The sequence below is a fragment of the Dermacentor variabilis genome, chromosome 9, assembly GCF_050947875.1.
Source record: "Dermacentor variabilis isolate Ectoservices chromosome 9, ASM5094787v1, whole genome shotgun sequence".
NCBI lineage: Eukaryota > Metazoa > Arthropoda > Arachnida > Ixodida > Ixodidae > Dermacentor > Dermacentor variabilis.
Window position 1 is genome coordinate 8,617,092 of NC_134576.1, and position 18,213 is coordinate 8,635,304.

The 18,213-nt window shown below is 47.2% G+C and overlaps 1 protein-coding gene across 7 annotated transcripts in view; it reads left to right on the top strand.

Annotated features, from left to right (window-relative positions):
- The window catches only part of LOC142558600 (uncharacterized), a 473,120-nt gene that overhangs the window by 217,131 nt on the left and 237,776 nt on the right, over window positions 1–18,213 (top strand). For all 7 annotated transcript variants that reach the window (XM_075670756.1, XM_075670754.1, XM_075670751.1 and 4 more), the window contains exons 8-9: window positions 9,008–9,234; window positions 10,637–10,870. In XM_075670756.1, coding sequence (XP_075526871.1) covers window positions 9,008–9,234; window positions 10,637–10,870 — 461 coding nt within the window. The remainder of the gene's footprint in view (window positions 1–9,007; window positions 9,235–10,636; window positions 10,871–18,213) is intronic.

Consider the following 18,213-nt stretch of genomic DNA (forward strand, 5'->3'; position numbering starts at 1 on the left):
GCTTTAACTCAGGAAGAGGACCTTGGTGTCGAAGCAATGAACGACAATCTTGTGGGCATCATTAAGGAGTGTGCAATGAAAGTCGGTGGTAACTCCGTTAGACAGAATACCAGTAAGCTATCGCAGAAGACAAAAGATCTGATCAAGAAACGCCAATGTATGAAAGCATCTGACCCTACAGCTAGAATAGAACTGGCAGAACTTTCTAAGTTAATCAACAAGCGTAAGATAGCGGACATAAGGAACTATAATATGGATAGAATTGAACAGGCTCTCAGGAACAGAGGAAGCCTGAAAGCAGTGAAGAAGAAACTAGGAATAGGCAAGTATCAGATGTGTGCGTTAAGAGACAAAGCCGGCAATATCGTTTCTAATATGGATGAGATAGTTCAAGTGGCTGAGGAGTTCTACAGAAATTTATACAATACCAGTAACACCCACGACGATAAGGTGAGAGAGAATAGTCTAGAGAAACTTGAAATCCCACAAGTAACGCCGGAAGAGGTAAAGAACGCCTCGGGAGCTATGCAAAGGGCGAAGGCAGCTGGGGAGGATCAGGTAACAGCAGATTTGTTGAAGGATGGTGGGAACACTGTCCTAGAAAGATTGGCCGCCCTATATACACAATGCCTCAGGACCTCGAACGTACCGGAATCTTGGAAGAACGCCAACATAATCCTAATCCATAAGAAAGGGGATGCCAAAGACATGAAAAATTATAGACCAATCAGCTTACTGTCAGTTGCCTACAAACTATTTACTAAGGTAATCGCAAATAGAATCAGGAACACCTTAGACTTCTGTCAACCAAAGGACCAGGCAGGATTCTGTAAAGGCTACTCAACAATAGACCATATACACACTATCAATCAGGTGATAGAGAAATTTGGGGAACATAACGGACTTTTATACATAGCTTTCATTTATTACGAGAAAGCGTTTGATTCAGTCGAAACCTCAGCATTCATGGAGGCATTACGGAATCAGGGTGTAGACTAACCGTATGTAAAAATACTGAAGGATATCTATAGCGGCTCCACAGCCACAGTAGTATGCCCTAAAGAAAGCAACAAACTCCCAATAAGGAAAGGCGTCAGGCAGGAAGATACGATCTCTCCACTGCTATTCACAGCGTGTTTACAGGAGGTATTCAGAGACCTGGATTGGGAAGAATTGGGGATAAGAGTTAATGGAGAATACCTTAGTAACTCTTGATTCCCTGATGATATTGCCTTGCTTAGTAACTCAGGGGATCAACTGCAATGCATGCTCACTGACCTGGAGAGGCAAAGCAGAAGGGTGGGTCTGAAAATTATTCTGCAGAAAACTAAACTAATGTTTAACAGTCTCGGAAGAGAACAGCAGTTTACGATAGGTAGTGAGGCACTGGAAGTGGTAAGGGAATACATCTACTTAGGACAGGTAGTGACTGCGGATCCGGATCATGAGACTAAAATAATCAGAAGAATAAGAATGGGCTGGGGTGCGTTTGGCAGGCATTCTCAGATCATGAACAGCAGGTTGCCATTATCCCTCAAGAGGCAAGTTTATAACCAGCTCTGTCTTACCAGTACTCACGTACGGGGCAGAAACCTGGATGCTTACGAAAAGGGTTCTACCTAAATGGAGGACGATGCAACAAGCTATGGAAAGATGAATGATAGGTGTAACGTTAAGGGATAAGAAAAGAGCAGATTGGGTGAGGGAACAAACGCTAGGTAATGATGTCTTAGTTGAAATCAAGAAAAAGAAATGGGGGGGGGGGGCATGGGCAGGACACGTAATGAGGAGGAAAGGTAACCGATGCTCATTAAGAGCTACGGAATGGATTCCAAGGGAAGGGAAGCGTAGCAGAAGGCGGCAGAAAGTTAGGTGGGCGGATGAGATTAAAAAGTTTGCAGGGACAACATGGCCACAATTAGTACATGACCGGGGTAGTTGGAGAAGTATGGGAGAGGCCTTTGCCCTGCAGTGGGCATAACCAGTCTTATGATGATGATGATGACAATAAGTATGTGTTGGTGTATAGAGAACTTTCCTGTTATTGTACGGTATTTCCCCAAGTACACGTCATGGCTGGCTGGCCCCTGTTGCCACTATACTGTTGATAGACGAGTTCCAGCTGGTCCTTCTTCGGCTCTCTCTCTGCAGCTTGTTCCTCACGCGCTCGCGCCTCTCGCTCATCGAACCATGCTTGCAGTGCCGCTCCTTCCAACTCCATGCGTTTTGCCAGTGCCATTAACTGTGTGTGTGTTCATTTTTTTTTTCTTTCTTATGAAAAACAACAACTGTACGAAATGCTCAAGTCCTGTCACGGACGCCAATTTGTCATGGTTCATTTATAGAGAGCGACTTAAAATAATATCGCTTTCATGTTTTCTGTTCAAATAAAGGATGAGAGCGTTTGATTTCAGAAGGGAAAGAAGAATATATATTTACATATAAAAAGTGGAAAGAAAACACACATAAACAAAGGATATATAAAGAAGAACAAAAGGCTAAGGAGCACTCTACACTGCTTATAACGAACACAGTTCTCATTAATTAAAGTTACCGCTATTCTAATCCTATAGTCATGCTAAGGTAGACTCACTCGAGAGGGTTTGGGTGCAACGTTTAACACCCGAACCCTCTTGAGTGAGGCTAGCTTAGCAGGACTCATCAAAAAACTATCAGACATTGTTTGGGATATTATTGGCCTTAGTGAGATTAGAAGAACTGGTGAGGCTTACACATTGCTGAATAACGGCCATGTCCTCTGCTGTAGAGGTCTCCCGGATAAGAAGCAAATACGGGGTAGGATTCCTAATCCATAAGGACATAGCAGGCAACATTGACGAATTCTACAGCATCAATGAGAGGGTAGCAGTAGTCGTGATCAAACTCAACAAGAGGTATACATTAAAGGTAGTACAAACCTACGCTCCAGCGTCCAGTCATGACGATGAGGAAGTAGATCAGTTTTATGAAGATGCTGAATTAGTGATGAGAAAAGTGCAAGCTCGGTATACAGTAGTAATGGGTGACTTCAATGCAAAAGTAGGGAAAAAGCAGGCGGATGAACAGGCAATGGGCAACTACGGTGTCGGTTCTAGAAACGCTAGAGAAGAGATTTGGTAGAATTCGCAGAAAGAATTAAGCTTCGAATAATGGACACCGCTTTCAGGAAACGTAGCAGCAGAACATGGGCCTGGAAAAGCCCTAATGGTGAAATAAGAAATTAAATTGATTTTATACTTTCTGCCGATCCCAGCACAGTTCAGGATGTAGAAGTGATAGGTAGGATAAAGTGCAGTGATCATAGGTTAGTCAGGGCTAAGGTTCGCTTCAATTTGAAGAGAGAAAGAGTAAAATTGGTCAAGACGAAACAGGTCAACTTAGAGGCTGTAAGGGTAAAATGAGACAAATTTAGGCTGGTACTTGCAAACAAATATGCAGCCTTAGAACAGAGAGATGATGATGATGACATAGAGGTAATGAATGAAACCGTAACGAGGCTGGCTTCAGAGGCAGCAATTGAAGTGGAAGGCAGGGCACCAAGCCAACCAGTAGGCAAGCTCTCCCAAGTAACAAAAGACCTAATAAAGAAACGACAAAGAATGAAAGTGTCCAACTCAAGAGATAAGATAGAATTCGTGGAACTGTCAAAACTGATCAGCAACAAAATGAAAATAAGCGATATTAGAAATTATAACTTGAGAAAGACTGAAGAAGATTTAAAAATGGACGCAGCCTGAAATCAGTGAGAAGGAAACTTGGCATAGGACAAACCAAGATGTATGCAGTGAAAGATAAGCAGGTCGACACCATCAGCAATCTCGAAGGTATAATAAAAGCAGCGGAAGAATTCTATACTGACCTGTACAGTACCCAGAGGACACAGGAGTACTCTATTCGAAACAATAAGGAACAGTATACAGAAACTTTTCTTATAACTAGAGATGAGGTCAGAAGGGCCTTGCAATGCATGAAACGGGGAAAAGCGGCAGGAGAGGACAGAATAACAGTCGATTTAATCAAAGATAGAGGAGACATAATGCTAGGAAAACTGGCGGCTCTCTGTACGAAGTATCTGTCGACTGCAAAGGTCCCAGAAAACTGGAAGAATGCAAACATTATACTAATCCACAAAAAGGGCAACATTAAAGAATTGAAAAATTATAGGCCCATTAGCTTACTCCCGGTATTATCTCCAACAACATAATCTCCAACAGAATAAGGGCAACATAGGACTTTAGTCAATCAAGGGAGCAGGCTGGCTTCAGGAAAGGATACTCTACAATGGATCACATCCATATCATTAATCAGGTTATCGAGAAATCTGCAGAGTACAATAAGCCTCTCTATATGGCTTTCATTGATTACGAAAAAGCATTTCATTCAGTAGAGATACCAGCAGTCATAGAGGCATTGCGTATTCAAGGAGTACAGAACGCTTGCGTAAATACCTTGGAAAATGTCTACAGTGGTTCCACAGCTACCTTAATTCTACACAAAAAAAAAAGGAGAAGATACCTATAAAGAAATGGGTCAGACAGGGAGACAGAATCTCGCCAATGCTATTCACTGCATGCTTGGAAGAAGTATTCAAGCTATTAAACTGAGAAGGCTTAGGAGTAAAAATTGACGGCGAATATCTCCGCAACCTTTGGTTTGCCGATGACATTGTTCTATTTAGCAACACTGCAGACGAGTTACAACAAATGATTGAGGACCTTAACAGGGAGAGTGTAAGTGTAGGGCTGAAGATTAATATGCAGAAGACAAAGATAATAATAAACAACCGGGCAAGGAAACAAAAGTAAGATCGCAAGTCAGCCTCTAGAGTCTGTGAAGGAGTACGTTTACCTAGGGCAACTAATCACAGGGAACCCTGAACGTGAGAAGGAAATTCACAGAAGAATAAAAATGGGTTGGATAGCATACGGCAGACATTGTGAGCTCCTGACTGGGAGCTTACCATTATCATTGAAAAGGTAAGTATACAATCAGTGCATTTTACCGGTGCTGACATATGGTGCAGAGACTTGGAGACTGACAAAGAAGCTTGAGACCAAGTTAAGGACTGCGCAAAGGGCAATGGAACGAAGAATGCTAGGCATAACTTTAAGAGACAGAAAGCGAGCAAATTGGTATAGACGATATCCTGATAGACATTAAGAGAAAAATATGGCACTGGGCAGGTCATGTAATGTGCAGATTAGACAACCGTTGGACCATTAAGGTGACAGAATGGGTACCAAGAGAAGGGAAGCACAGTAGAGGACGGCAGAAGACAAGATGGTGCGAGGAAATTGGGAAATTTCCAGGTGCTAGTTGGAATCGGTTGGCACAAGATAGGGGTAATTGAAGATCGAAGGGAGAGGCCTTCGTGCTGCAGTGGACATAAATAGGCTGATTATGATGATGATGAGTTGTTAGGTGTGTCTGAATACACAAGGACACTGGAATGAGAGTGGGATGTGGCTCACCAACAGTTCTTGCACATGGTCGCGTAAGGTAAGATCGCAGCAGTCTTCGACGGAAGGCACTGGTCGCTCCTTGAGCAAACTCCAGGTTGTCACGTGATGGGACCTTGTCCTAGCTTCGGAGGCCAGGTTCTGCCGGTAGGAGTCTGGAAGCTCGGGCCCACGACCCAACAGCTTATTCCCGCTCCCAGCGAACGCTGACTTCTTCGGCGCTCAGTTTCGTCTGAGCGCCACCGCGCCAATCTAGGATCTCTCCATCATCTCTTCTTCTTCTTCTTCCTTCCTTTCTTTCTATGTCACCCATCGTGTACGACCCTTAATGGTTCCTTTCTTAGTATTTTGTTTTGACGGTGCTGCATCAGATATCACGCGCTTCGCTTCATCGTCGGCTTCTTGCGCTCACCCATTCCTCTCGATGTTAAGTTGTCTTCGCCGCACCTCTCCCTTTATCTATGACGCTGGCTTTGCTCAGTGTCACTCCCTAACACACAACAAGCACAGACTTCGGATGCACACTTAACTCATTGGATCGGGACATATATGGCCCTCCCCTGTGATTTCATGTCTAGAACATGGCCAGACCACAAATCCTGAAGTGCTCTTGACAGCTCTAGGTCTCATGCAGTACCTTTTGTGAACACATTTGATGAAAGAACACGGGGATAGATACCTTAAAGCATGAATACCTTCGCAGGAACCCCTCCAGAACATCCTGTTGTTGGTAAGGGAAGCCTACTCAACCCATCTGCATCGACTATCAGGCCTCCAGACCTATAGCTCAGGCTGTAGCTGTACCCTGCCAGCAGCAACACCTAGCAAAGAACCCTCGGTGACATGTCAGGAATAGGCCTTAGAGTGCCTAACGGACCCAACAAGGGTTTGTGATCGGTAACCGCTTCAAATTTTCATCCCCACAGATACAGCCTGAACTTTGTGATACCACACATGAGTCCAAGCCCCTCTTTGTCCATTTGACTAATTTTTTTCAGCAGTGATGCACAGGCTCCTTGATGCAAAGGCTACGTAATTGGCACTGTTTTGGTCCAGCATCAGAATGGGGTTGCCCGTGTTATCACCTATGCCGTCTCCTTGCCGTCTCGTTTCCCCAGCCGAACAGAGCCACTCCATCACGGAACGGGAATGTCTTGCTCTTGTATGGGCGGTGGGCAAATTCCGCCCCTATTTACATGACCGGCATTTCACCGTCGCTACCAATCACCGCGCACTTTGCTGGATTTCGTCCCTCAAGGATCCCACTGGGCGTCTTGGTCGCAGGGCACTGCGGCTCTAAGGATACACATACTCTTGCTTCTTACAAGTCTTGCCGATCGGACCGGGATGCTGATGTCTTGCTATCTTGTAGATCTGTCTGAAGCCTCTGATGGTGTGCCTGCATGTATACTCTCACTCTCCGCTTTAAGCCACATCCGTGTTGAACAGCGCTGTGATTCCACCTTACGTGATCTTATTCAGAAGCTGGATTCCGCAGCACCTGATCTGTCCCTTCACCTCTTCATGCTTAAAGACGGCACATTACATCGCCACAGCGTCCGCTTGGGCGGATGCAAACTGCTGCTTGTCGTTCCTATGCATCTGCGTTTGAGTGTTCTCGGCCAGCTCCACGACGCCCCAATGGCTGGTCATCTTAGTGTCTCCCGGACATATGATCACGTTCGGCATCACTTTTGGTCTGGTCTTTACCGCTCCGTTCGTCACTACATCGCTGCATGTGAACTGTGCCAACGCCAAAAGAAACCACCTATGTCTGCTGGTGGCCTCCTTCAACCCCTTGACGTGCCATCTGACCCCTTCTTCCGAGTTGGTCTTGTCCTCCTAGGTTCTCTTCCTGCCTCTACAGCTGGCAACAAATGGATTGCTGTTGCTACGGACCACACCACCCGATACGCAATTGCACACGCTCTCCCTACCAGTTCAGCTACGGACATTGCTGATTTCCTGCTACGTGGCATCATGGCGACCCTTGTCAACTCCTCACCGACCGTGGTCGCTATTTTCTCTCTAGCGTTATCTATGACCTGCTTCGATCCTGCGCGACAAAACAGAAATTTACGACTGCTTACCACCCACAAACCAACGACTCGACTGAACAGTTCAATTGGACGCTAACGGACATGCTTTTTATGTATGTCTCTTCTGACCATCATGACTGAGTCACTGTGTTGCCCTTCGTTACACTCTCCTACAATTCCTCCCATCACAATACTGCTGATTTTTCATCCTTTTATCTTCTGTTTGGCCGCGACCAAACATTATCCTTTGGCACTATCATCCTTGCTGCCGACCATTTGTGCACTGAGTACACCCACGATGCCATTTCAGAAGCTGACGAGGCACATCAGATTGCTTGCCATCACCTTACGATATTGCAAGAACACCAGAGGTGCCGCTATGACTTTTGTCATTGCAACGTTATCTATACTCCATGTGCCCTTGTGCTTCTGTGGACACCAACTTGGTGCATTGTACTCTCTGAAAAATTGATTTCCTGATACTCCAGACCCAATTGTGTCTTAACACGTGTAACAGACATCACTCATGAGATTGGCCCGCTCGATTCTACCTCTCCCTTCGTTTCGCCGGCTACAGACGTTCACGTATCCCGCCTTAAACTTTACTACTCCCATACACCTTAACAAGCACTATGACGGTGCTTCAGTAGCCGAGGGTCATGTTACGGTAATATTCCTATAGAGGACCGTCAATGAAGAAGACGCTTTTGATCTGTTGCACACATTCGACCATATAGTTCATTGTTTACTCTCCTTGTAAATATACTGTAAATATTGCTGCCAAACCGACCCGACGCAAAAATTCTCTTCGGACCTTGCCCACACATCGGAACCTCATTGAAGTGAACGTGGATGGTGTACCTGCTACGGCTCTGATTGACACTGGCGCGCACATATCTGTGATGAATGCTCAGCTTCGGAATCATCTCAAGAAAGTCCTCACCCCTGCTCCGTCGCCTGTAATCCAAGTCGCCGACAGTGGAACACCAGCCGTTATTGGCATGTGTCCGGCTCGCGTGAGTGTCGCCGGACATCATACTTCTGTTTTATTTTATGTTCTAGAGCACTGGCCTCACGACCTCATCCTGAGCCTCGACTTTCTGTCTACGCATTCCGTTTTGATAGACTGTTCTGCTGGTGTTGTGCAACTCGCTCTACCTGCTGCTATTGACACTACTGATAGTGCTCCGATACGGCTATTTCCCTGTTGTGTTCCCTGTTGTGTCTGCCTCCGTGTAGCAATATATACTAGTACATTAATTTAGGCTGGTGTATTCTGTGAACTGCTTCGCCAGTCGCTCTTTGTTTTGCAACACACTACATTAAAGTTTGTTCGCAAACAACGTCATGTGATACACTGATTTGGCTACTGGTGCCTGCAGTAGTTTTCCATTTATTCCCTAAAAGTTCATTCACAGCAGCAGTTGCAAACCATTGCACTCTTTTATAATCAGGATACATGATGTTCAGTGGACTTTGGGTTGTCAATGCGTGTTGCACTTTCTCCAGGCCAAAGGTGGGCAGGAGCAGCAGCTGGCCGAAGAGGAGCTGTTGCGGGGTGGCTGGGAGGGCACCTGGCAACTGGACGAGTGTGCCCCCCCTCGGGGCCGCCAGGAGGGCCGCCACCGCCTGGTGACTACCCGTACTGTACCTGCCCAGCAGCCACTGCTTGAGGTGCGCGGGAAGTTTCTCTCAGCCAGCCAGTTCCGCCTGCAGAACCCCGTGTTCCAGAAGAGGTAATTATTCCACTGCACATGCCCCCCACACAATGTCTCACTGTTCGGGTCAGGTCGGAAAAATCATCCACTATCATCCAGTAGTACAAAGCTTAATTTCAGATAACATTGCAAAAAATCATCTTAAAAGCAACACCACAGTGCGAGCGTGTCTTGACCTCTCGACTTAAAACATCTTTGAGAGGTGGCAGTGCATGTTGAACCCAACAATGGAAAGGAGCCTGTTGTCTGTGCCAACTGTGGTCGACCAGCACAGCACTAACAATGGCTGATCGAGTCACTTGGTGGGTAGTCTGCGCTTTCATGGAGGCGGGCCTTACAGTAATCCAGCTGCCAGAAAGATGGGACAGCCCTTCAGTATTTTGGAGAAAAACTGAAAAGCAAGATTTTCTGTGCAATAAAAGATTGAAATAAAGCTCTGGCCCGCTATTAAACTGAGAATGTCATTTATATTCAGTACAGTATAACCTCACTAATTCTTTAGCTTCAGAAGGAAAAAAAAGAGCGCTTGATTCTATGCAATGGCACCCAGCTAGGTGCTATGTTCGTTTGTGGAGCATTTGGCAGTGCTGCAATCCTTCCACGCAAGCAGACATGTCGCGTGGTATTTCTTTGTATTCCGCAGGCATCTTCAGCAAGCAGAAAAACACTAATTCCTAACAGATAGAAGGTGAATGAATGAATGAAACCATGTTTATTCCACATTAAAATGTGCCGAAAATGCTGCGGTGGAAAGGGGAGGGGTGTTACTGCAAAAGGGGAAGGGTAAGGCTGCCTCCGTTTTATTAATGAGCGTCGTGGAGGCAGCTAAATGGGGGTCGCATGACGCTTGTGGCTGTCGCGGAGCCGATCGCCGATGGGTGGTGCCGCCGGGTTCTGGAGGAACAACAGCAGTGCTCGCCAGAGCTCGATGGCATGGTCCGGAGACGTGGAGCCCGAGTCCGGAGAGAGAAGAAGGCCAGCTGTATGGTGGCCAGGGCACGAAGCCTTGGCGGGGTGTGGAGGGGGCACTCCCAACACAGGTGGTTGAGATCAGCACGACATGTGCAAATGGAACAGAACCCACTTGGAACAGAACCCACACCACCACAGGGGTGGTGTGCCACCCCTGTGGTGCCACCCCTCCACACAATAGTGAGCAACATGCATTTGGTCGCATTGCCTTAGGGTGCATCGGCATAATTTAAACTCTGGCTAAAGTTAGCTGGGACACCCTGTATATTTGACATGCGCTCACAAATAATTAATTCTTGTCATTCGATTTTCTGTGTAGACCAGTGGAGATGAATCATATGATGTCTGCCAGCTTAGTTTTCAAGGCACGTACATATATAGGATTCTGGCTATGTGAAAAGCGCACTATTCATACCAGGTGCAACAGTGCCTAGCCTTCTTCTTGCAGGCTGTACCCATGTGTGCTCTTCTACAAGGGCTGGGCGGATAACGAAGATGGGGTTTGTGTGGACGCCCGAGTGTATGGGAACGAGGCACGGTTTGTGCGCCGTTCATGCCGTCCCAGCGCGCGGGTGCGGCACACCTTCCAAGAGGGCCTGCTGCGGCTCTTCCTGGTAGCTGACCGAGACCTGGCACCTGCCGAGGAGATCACCATCCCCTTCGACTTTGACTACCGACACTGGTGAGGGCCACTTGTAACGTAACCACTTATGGGAATCTTTGTCACGTTTGCACCTTGATTGCTCTCAGTTTAAGTGGCTTTCTGCAGATATAGTTCAGAGCTTTTAGGCCTTATGTCCACATGCCAGCTTCTGTTGTTCCTACCACTACGCGCACTTGGAAACTTGGTAGGCATTCGCAGTCGTTGCAGCTGCTGACCACCCAAAGCAGACTGTTTCACACATGCCGCTGTCAGTTCAGCCTATGTGCGTGGTCGCATGCCCGACCTCTGTGTTGATGTCTACAAGTACGAATGTACCAAGGGCAAGCTTTCCGCAATGGCCTGCTGCCCAACACCCTTGCTGGCTAAGCCTAACCACCTCGCCTGGTCGCGAGTTGGCAACCAAAGTTGTGGTTTGATGCCGATTTAATAAAGATGTGTCACAGTGGCTGTACAGCACTTGGAAAGTGGAACAAGAACAAGAAGGAGGGCACAGATGGCACGAGCAACATTCGTGGGTCAGGAACTTGGTTTGCAGTCGCCATGTTTTCGACATTGCGTGCACATGAATTAGTCCAAGCAGTGGAATGAGACACTGTACAGATTCGAAATTTCGGTCACCATTCTACAGTTAAACTTGGATGTAATGAACCTCTGTGTATCAAATTCCTCGATTGAATGGAATTTTTAACACGAAAGTGTTTTATGCTGGCATCCACACTTGACCTCCTGTGATGGATCTGGCGTCAGCATCAAAAAGTAAAAGAGCTGGCTGGTTGCAGCACTGTGGAAGCTACATGAATTCTTAGCCAATAGGAAGGCCCAATGCCCCTTGAGATGTGCTCATCTGCGATACATTGTCTGCTCAGCGTCTGCTTGTCATCCTTTTTGTCACAGTCTCAGGGTGGTAAACACGACGCAAGGAACGTTGAGTTAGGAAAATCCTTTACGGGGCATGAGCATAAGAACAATATATATATCCAGAAAGCATACGTTGCCAACCTAATGGCAAAACCCTAACATACGACAAACTATATACGAAGTTAGTTAATTGAAAATATTGTCTTAAGTCCTCGCGCACGACGTATTATGAAGTTGAAAATATTTACATAAAGTCTATCGACGTGGCCACATCACCTCGTCGTCGCTGTTTCCGACAACACGTCGTTGGGCCCGCCAATGTATTGTAGACTCGACGTTGCTGTGTCCGACGTTCGGTCTACGGTTGGCCTGGTCCCCTGACCAGGCCAACCGGTCAGGGGACCGGTTCAGGAGGAGGAGGGTCAGGAGGATGGAGTGACTTAGGCGCCTGGATCGCACGGTCAACTCCGCAAGCTGCGGATCATAGCTGCAGGGAATCCGGGAAGCGGCGCCGTCAGCCTGTAGCTGCGGCTTCCGGCGGGAGGTCTACTCAGCTCGCAGTTCGTGACCGCAGGAGCTGAAGAACTGCTTCCATTGGGTTGCTGCCGTCTCCGCGATCCACCCGTCCTGTTCGGCCTCCAGCCCCTTCTCCCCCCTTCGTCCCAGAGCGTAGCTGGGCCGCTCTCATCGGCTACGTGTCCCTTCTCCCATTGGCCACGTAGCTGCGCGTGCACTTTTGCGCTTCTTCTTCTGCTTTCATATTGTATTCTTTTTGTTCATACGCTCTTATTTTCTACCTTGTGTTTTCTTTATTTCTGCCATCAACTCCTCATGTCTTCTTTTCTTTTTATCTGCTGCTTTTTCTTCTTTCTTTCTTTCTTTCTTCCTTTATTGGCTCATGACACTGTTACATGCTCCAAAGTTGGTGAACTGGCGAAAAAAAAAATGTTTTGACACCATAACCATAAGCTGTGTTTACATGCATGCAAGAACAGGGCTTCGCTTTCCCTGCAGTTATCTTGCACCCTCCTTCGCAAGTAGTGCGGGTGAATGCCCTTACAAATGTTCAGCTGCACCACAGCATCCGCTCAGCATCTACTTGGCATCTGCTCGCTACCGTAGTCACATACCGTGATAGAGTGTGGTAGTAAATTAATGATGCCGTGAACAGTTATGCTTTTATGGCGTTCAGCATTGTCAATGCATCACTGCTAATGCTGTGGCGCCATCCGCTGACTAGATATCAAACCAATTTTACAGCTCGGTGCCGTGTCTGTAGTCGTTGCCGCTGAAAACAAACTGCCGATCTGGATAATTACGACAAAACATACCTAACGTTTTAACCTCAGCTTGAGATGAGACTTAGTGATCACAGATTTTGCCGCGTGTTTCTTGCTGACAGGGTGGAGAGCAAGTAACAAGCGTGAATTTGGATTGAAGCAGGCGGTCTGGGCTGTGTGGGTGCTGCCATGTTGGTTGCGTAATCACAGTTAGAGTGGCTACTGCGGTTAACGGCGGTAACTGCCACAGTTATTCTTGGTATACAATGTGCATTCGCACACGTGCATGTGCATTCGCATAACATGTCACTTGTCGCTGTACCGTTTTATGTAACAATCAAAAATGAAACTTTCTAGTGTATACCCAATAATCAGCCACTTGCGCTTGGAACTATATACTGCTGCACAAGGATATTGCCTGTGTACGCCTCGTACCTTCAGCAGTGCTGCTACCAGCTTACAAAGACGGCGCCGAATAAAACAACAGACGAAGAAGGGAGACATGAGACAAGCACGTAGGTGCACGAACAACTGAGTGTTTTATTTCTTGACATAGTAATATATAGCTGCTGTCAAGGGTCAAAACAACAAGAATAAACAGGGCAGTCATCTGCATCGCACAAGGGAGCCAAGATACAGAATAACTTCTAAGTGTCTCAAGATACGCCAGTTCATTTGTCGAAAGAGAAACTGAGGCTTCACTGATACAATCAACCAATATCTTCCAATATCTCCCTTGTCAGTTGATCAGCAGCTCTGTTCAAAACACTGGTTCTATCAAAATCTGGGATGCACTTGTGAGCCTTACAATGCGCACTTATATGAACGGAGAGCTGGCTTTCCATCTTATATCTACGCTCATGCAATCTGAACAGAGCTGATGATCTTGAGAGCCACACTTGATATCTTGAGAGCCACACTTGATATCTTGAGAGCTACACTTAGAAGTTATTCTGTATCTTGGCTTCCTTGTGCGATGCAGATGATTGCCCTGTTTATTCTTGTTGTTTTGATCCTTGACAGCAGCTATATATTACTATGTCAAGAAATAAAACAATCAGTTGTTAGTGTGCCTATGTGCTTGTCTTGTGTCTCACTTCTTCGTGTGTTGTTTTATTCGGCGCCGTCTTTGTAATCATGCTTAACCAACTAGCCCACCAGCACATGCTCAGTGCAACCAGCTTGTGAGATGGAGATAGCAGTGGTGAAGCGTAACTGCATCGTGACACTAGCAAGCGCCGACAGGGAGCGCTTCGGTAGTGACAGCCATAGAGTTTATAGAGGTATTTCTCAAGCATGCGCGTGTGCACCGGACCCATCTCTGGATTGCACCGCAACGGCGGAGCAGCAGTCACTTGCTAACACTTTTGCTACAGCCCTAACAGCCAGAGCTGTGACCCCCTAACCCGGGGCTCGCAGTGAGTTGCGGCCTCGGCGAGTTCAGGCCAAGGGAGCCAGGGGGAGCCTTTGGCTTAAGGTGTTTATTCACCTTAAGTGTTGAAATGTCTCTTAAGTGACATTAAAACATTTAAATGTCACTTAAGCGTTTAAGTCACTTAGGGGGGTACACGGCCCTTGAAAACCGGTAAATTGCGAAAAAGTCTATTTTTGAAAAAAGAAAATTATTTTTACGTCGTATGTCTCATAAACTACCTGTTCTGTAATTATCAGCACCTAATTCAACTGCAAAGTATAAAAGAAAACAGCTTTTTAGGCCACCACGTCCCACAAAACACGCGGAAATGCCGAAATGAAGACAAACTTCACGCTCGGGCCATTCCCGGCCCATGCAGCCTGCCTGCGCCATCTTGGTGTCGTTTCGACCGTGAATTCTTTGTCTCTGTTTTGCTGCTTTGCAAAATGGCATTGGCGGTGCGGTTGAGGCGCTATTGGCATTTTTCTGTGATGTGATGCGGAGTGCGCCTGCCATTGACTGCTGCGCAGGCGGCGGTGGCGGCTGCTCCCTTCGCAGCCCCCCACTCCGTCCGTCTACTTGGGAGCAGCTCATTGTCTTGCGCTATCTTTTAGATTATTTTCTCAGCTTTTTTTTCCCTAGTTTTGGGGCCTTCATCTTCATTGTTGCACGCAATGCCGGCAGTGAAGCCCAAGACAGTGCGGATGTTTGGTGTGCGGTAGCGCAATACGCAACTTGTACGAGCATCGAACTTTTGATCTTCCGCTGCGAGTGCCGACTGTGTAGACTGCGTGGACAGCGATGGAACTGTGCTCTCGGCTATCGCCAGTCAAGAATCCGACACATTGAGCGTGCCTGGAGCCACAAGGACTAATTAGAAGCTAGCTTTCTAATAAAAGCACATGTTCAACTTTAAGGGCTGTTTTCTCGGAATTGATTTTTTCGCGAGTAGTGGTGCTGGGGAAGGCAATATCTCAAGAACCGCTCTTCAGATTTGTGTGGCGTTTTCTTTATTCTGTTCCTGAATGACTTTGCCTGTGTGTAACAAGCAACTTTTTTTGAAAGCTGGTGTAGTTAATTTATAATGAGCAATTAATTTTTGATGAACATGGTCATTGCTGGTTACATCAAATTCAAGGTTGAGTTAAAATATTTTGGAGGGGAAATAAAAAGAAAGGGCTTTGTAGCCCCCTGGGATATCTCAAGGGATCATCACAGAGAATTTCAGCTTCCTACGATGTCCTGGGATTTCTCCAGGCTCTTCCTCAGGCATACACATGAACCACCTAGTTAGACCTCAATAACTCTGGAACTAATAAGCGCATATTCATGAAATTTTGCAGGTCCTTATAGTTTGATGTTGCGAACGTAACCTGAAAGTTTCATCCAAATATCCTGAAATATAAAGAAGTTCGGTCTCCAGGGTAACCTCCCTCGTAAAATGTGTTTGTTTGCGGTTGCTGCTTTGTTGGTACGTGTAACTACATGTACCAACAAAGCAACAACAGCAAACAAACACATTTACAAAACCACAGCGGTGGAGCGTTCCACACATATGAGGCGAAAAACCACACAATGTTGGAACCAGAAAAGAGGCCGACAAGAGTTCAGCTCACCCAGAGTGCTCGGGCCCGGGGCAGTCAGTCGCTCACGAAGGCCGAGCGCTGCAGGGGACGGCGGTATCAGCGGCCGCATGGAGAGGCGGTCAGTCGCAAGTGCCTCAGCTGACTGATGATGACGCATCGGGGGAATGACACTTCTCCCTGCGCGGCGGAGAGGGAGTGTCCCTGGTTCCAAGAAAGGGAAAAGGAGGGAACGGGGTGCCTTGGCTGCGGCACCGCGGCCAGGCACGAAGAGCAGTGGGAGCGACGTAACGTGCCCTTTCCCTGCTACCCTCAGCAAGTGAGCACGTGATCATCGCCTGATAACCGCGCTGCCACTCCGGAGATATCGGGCTGCGCGTGTAATCCCACAAGTTTCATGCATTAATTACTAAAGGGAACTCTGGCGCTAGTGTCTACGGGAGCTGCAATGGGAGCGGTTGTTGAGCCAGCATGGAAAGTGGATGGATTTGCCTCAACTTCGTCCGTCTGGCTTCAAAGGGCTTCGTGACTTTGTTAACTCGTCATTTTCAACGATGTACTGAGTAATAAGGAATTAAATAAACATTATTAAAATTCTCACACGGTACGATTCAAACACTGGACTTCTAGCACAGAAGCCCGATATCGAAACCATTACACCACAGACGCGTGCATCGACAAGCGATGTGAAATGTCCTTATGAATTTATCACAGGCATGCCAGTGCATTGAGACACTTGGTGTGTGCCGATTTGGCCACCTTGAGAAGCTCAGTCATTGCAATTAGCAGCGATTGTGCATGTTCGCAGCATCTTCTGCACTTGAAAGTATAGACTGCTTTGAAATTTACGACCATGAAGGCATACAAGGCGTAATAACCAAATCCACAAGAACGCGCGATTCCACAAGCATGAAGATCAGACAAATTCATGTACTTCCCATCATTCCCTTGGTGGGTCATCGACTGCAGCACCAGAGTTCCCTCTAGTATATTCTAGGAAACTATGGTCACAGCGCAGCGGAGGCTCTAACGCGGTATAGCCTGATGTTGGCACTTGCAGCACATGGTTTGTCTTTTGGGTCGGATTAGCCTGTGGCGGCTCGTCGCCTACGACGTGCAGCTCCAATGTGCATCAGCAATGCTTACATGCCGCCTACTGCTTTGCTTGCAATAGTACCAACCAAGAAAACTGCTGCACTAAGTGGCGCAGAAAGGTAACGGCGTCGACAGGTGAATCTCGCTTTAGTCATGCGAGAGACATGGCGGCATGAAGCAGAATACCCTCGCGCATTCGCGGCACACAGTGTGAACTCTGCCAGTCGCATTCCTGAAGCTGAGTGTGTCGCAACTCAGCTGGCTGCCCAAGACACTATGGAGTCAGGCCAAAATGCTCGTACCGTCGTCAAAGCGACTCGGCAGCTGCACTGGCTTGCCAACAGGACGCCGCGTACCAAGAAAATCTGCAACACGGTCACCAAACCTCTAATCGTGCACCTTTCGCTGCAGCGGACCGTGAGTCCACAAAGTAATCATGGAACAGCTTCTGTGGAGACATGTTTCACTTTCGTGTTCTACCGATTCCTATAAAAGAGGAATTAGCCCTATTTTTTAAAGCGAAGCTTTCTTCGCTTCTTCGACTTTCCCACTGCTGCTGCTGCGGCTGCTGCTGTCCTGCACACCGTGTTTGGGGCTGGGGGGGAAGGCGCTTCAGAGGGTGCATATACATGACAGGAAGAGTCAGAGCGGAAAGACGACACAAGAAACTCGTTTTCACCCCACCGCGTCGAATGTGTACAATACCCTCCTTAGCTTCCTGGGCGTTGCCACATTAGCCTCTTGACAGTTGTAATTATCCGTGACTCCCCTCAGAAGCATTTGCAGAAACTGCAGTGCTTCCCTTTCTGGGAAGCGCTGGGCTTCCTAGAAATTGTGGGCTGTCCAGCAGGCTCACAACGTGGCCGTGAGGCTTGGCCTTCTGGTCCCAACGTGGGAGCGGCCCGCTTATTGGTTAATTATCACTACTTGCAGGACCAAATAAAGTTTTCCATCCATCCATCCATCCATCCATCCATCCATCCATCCATCCCTTTCTACTAAGGTGTGAGTCCAGAGGGGACGTAGATAGAACTGTAGAGAGGAGGGAGGAGAAGGGGCAGTTCCCATACAAGAGAGGGGGGGGGGGTGGCAGGTGACGTGAGAAGGCAAGAAAACTGTACTACAATATGA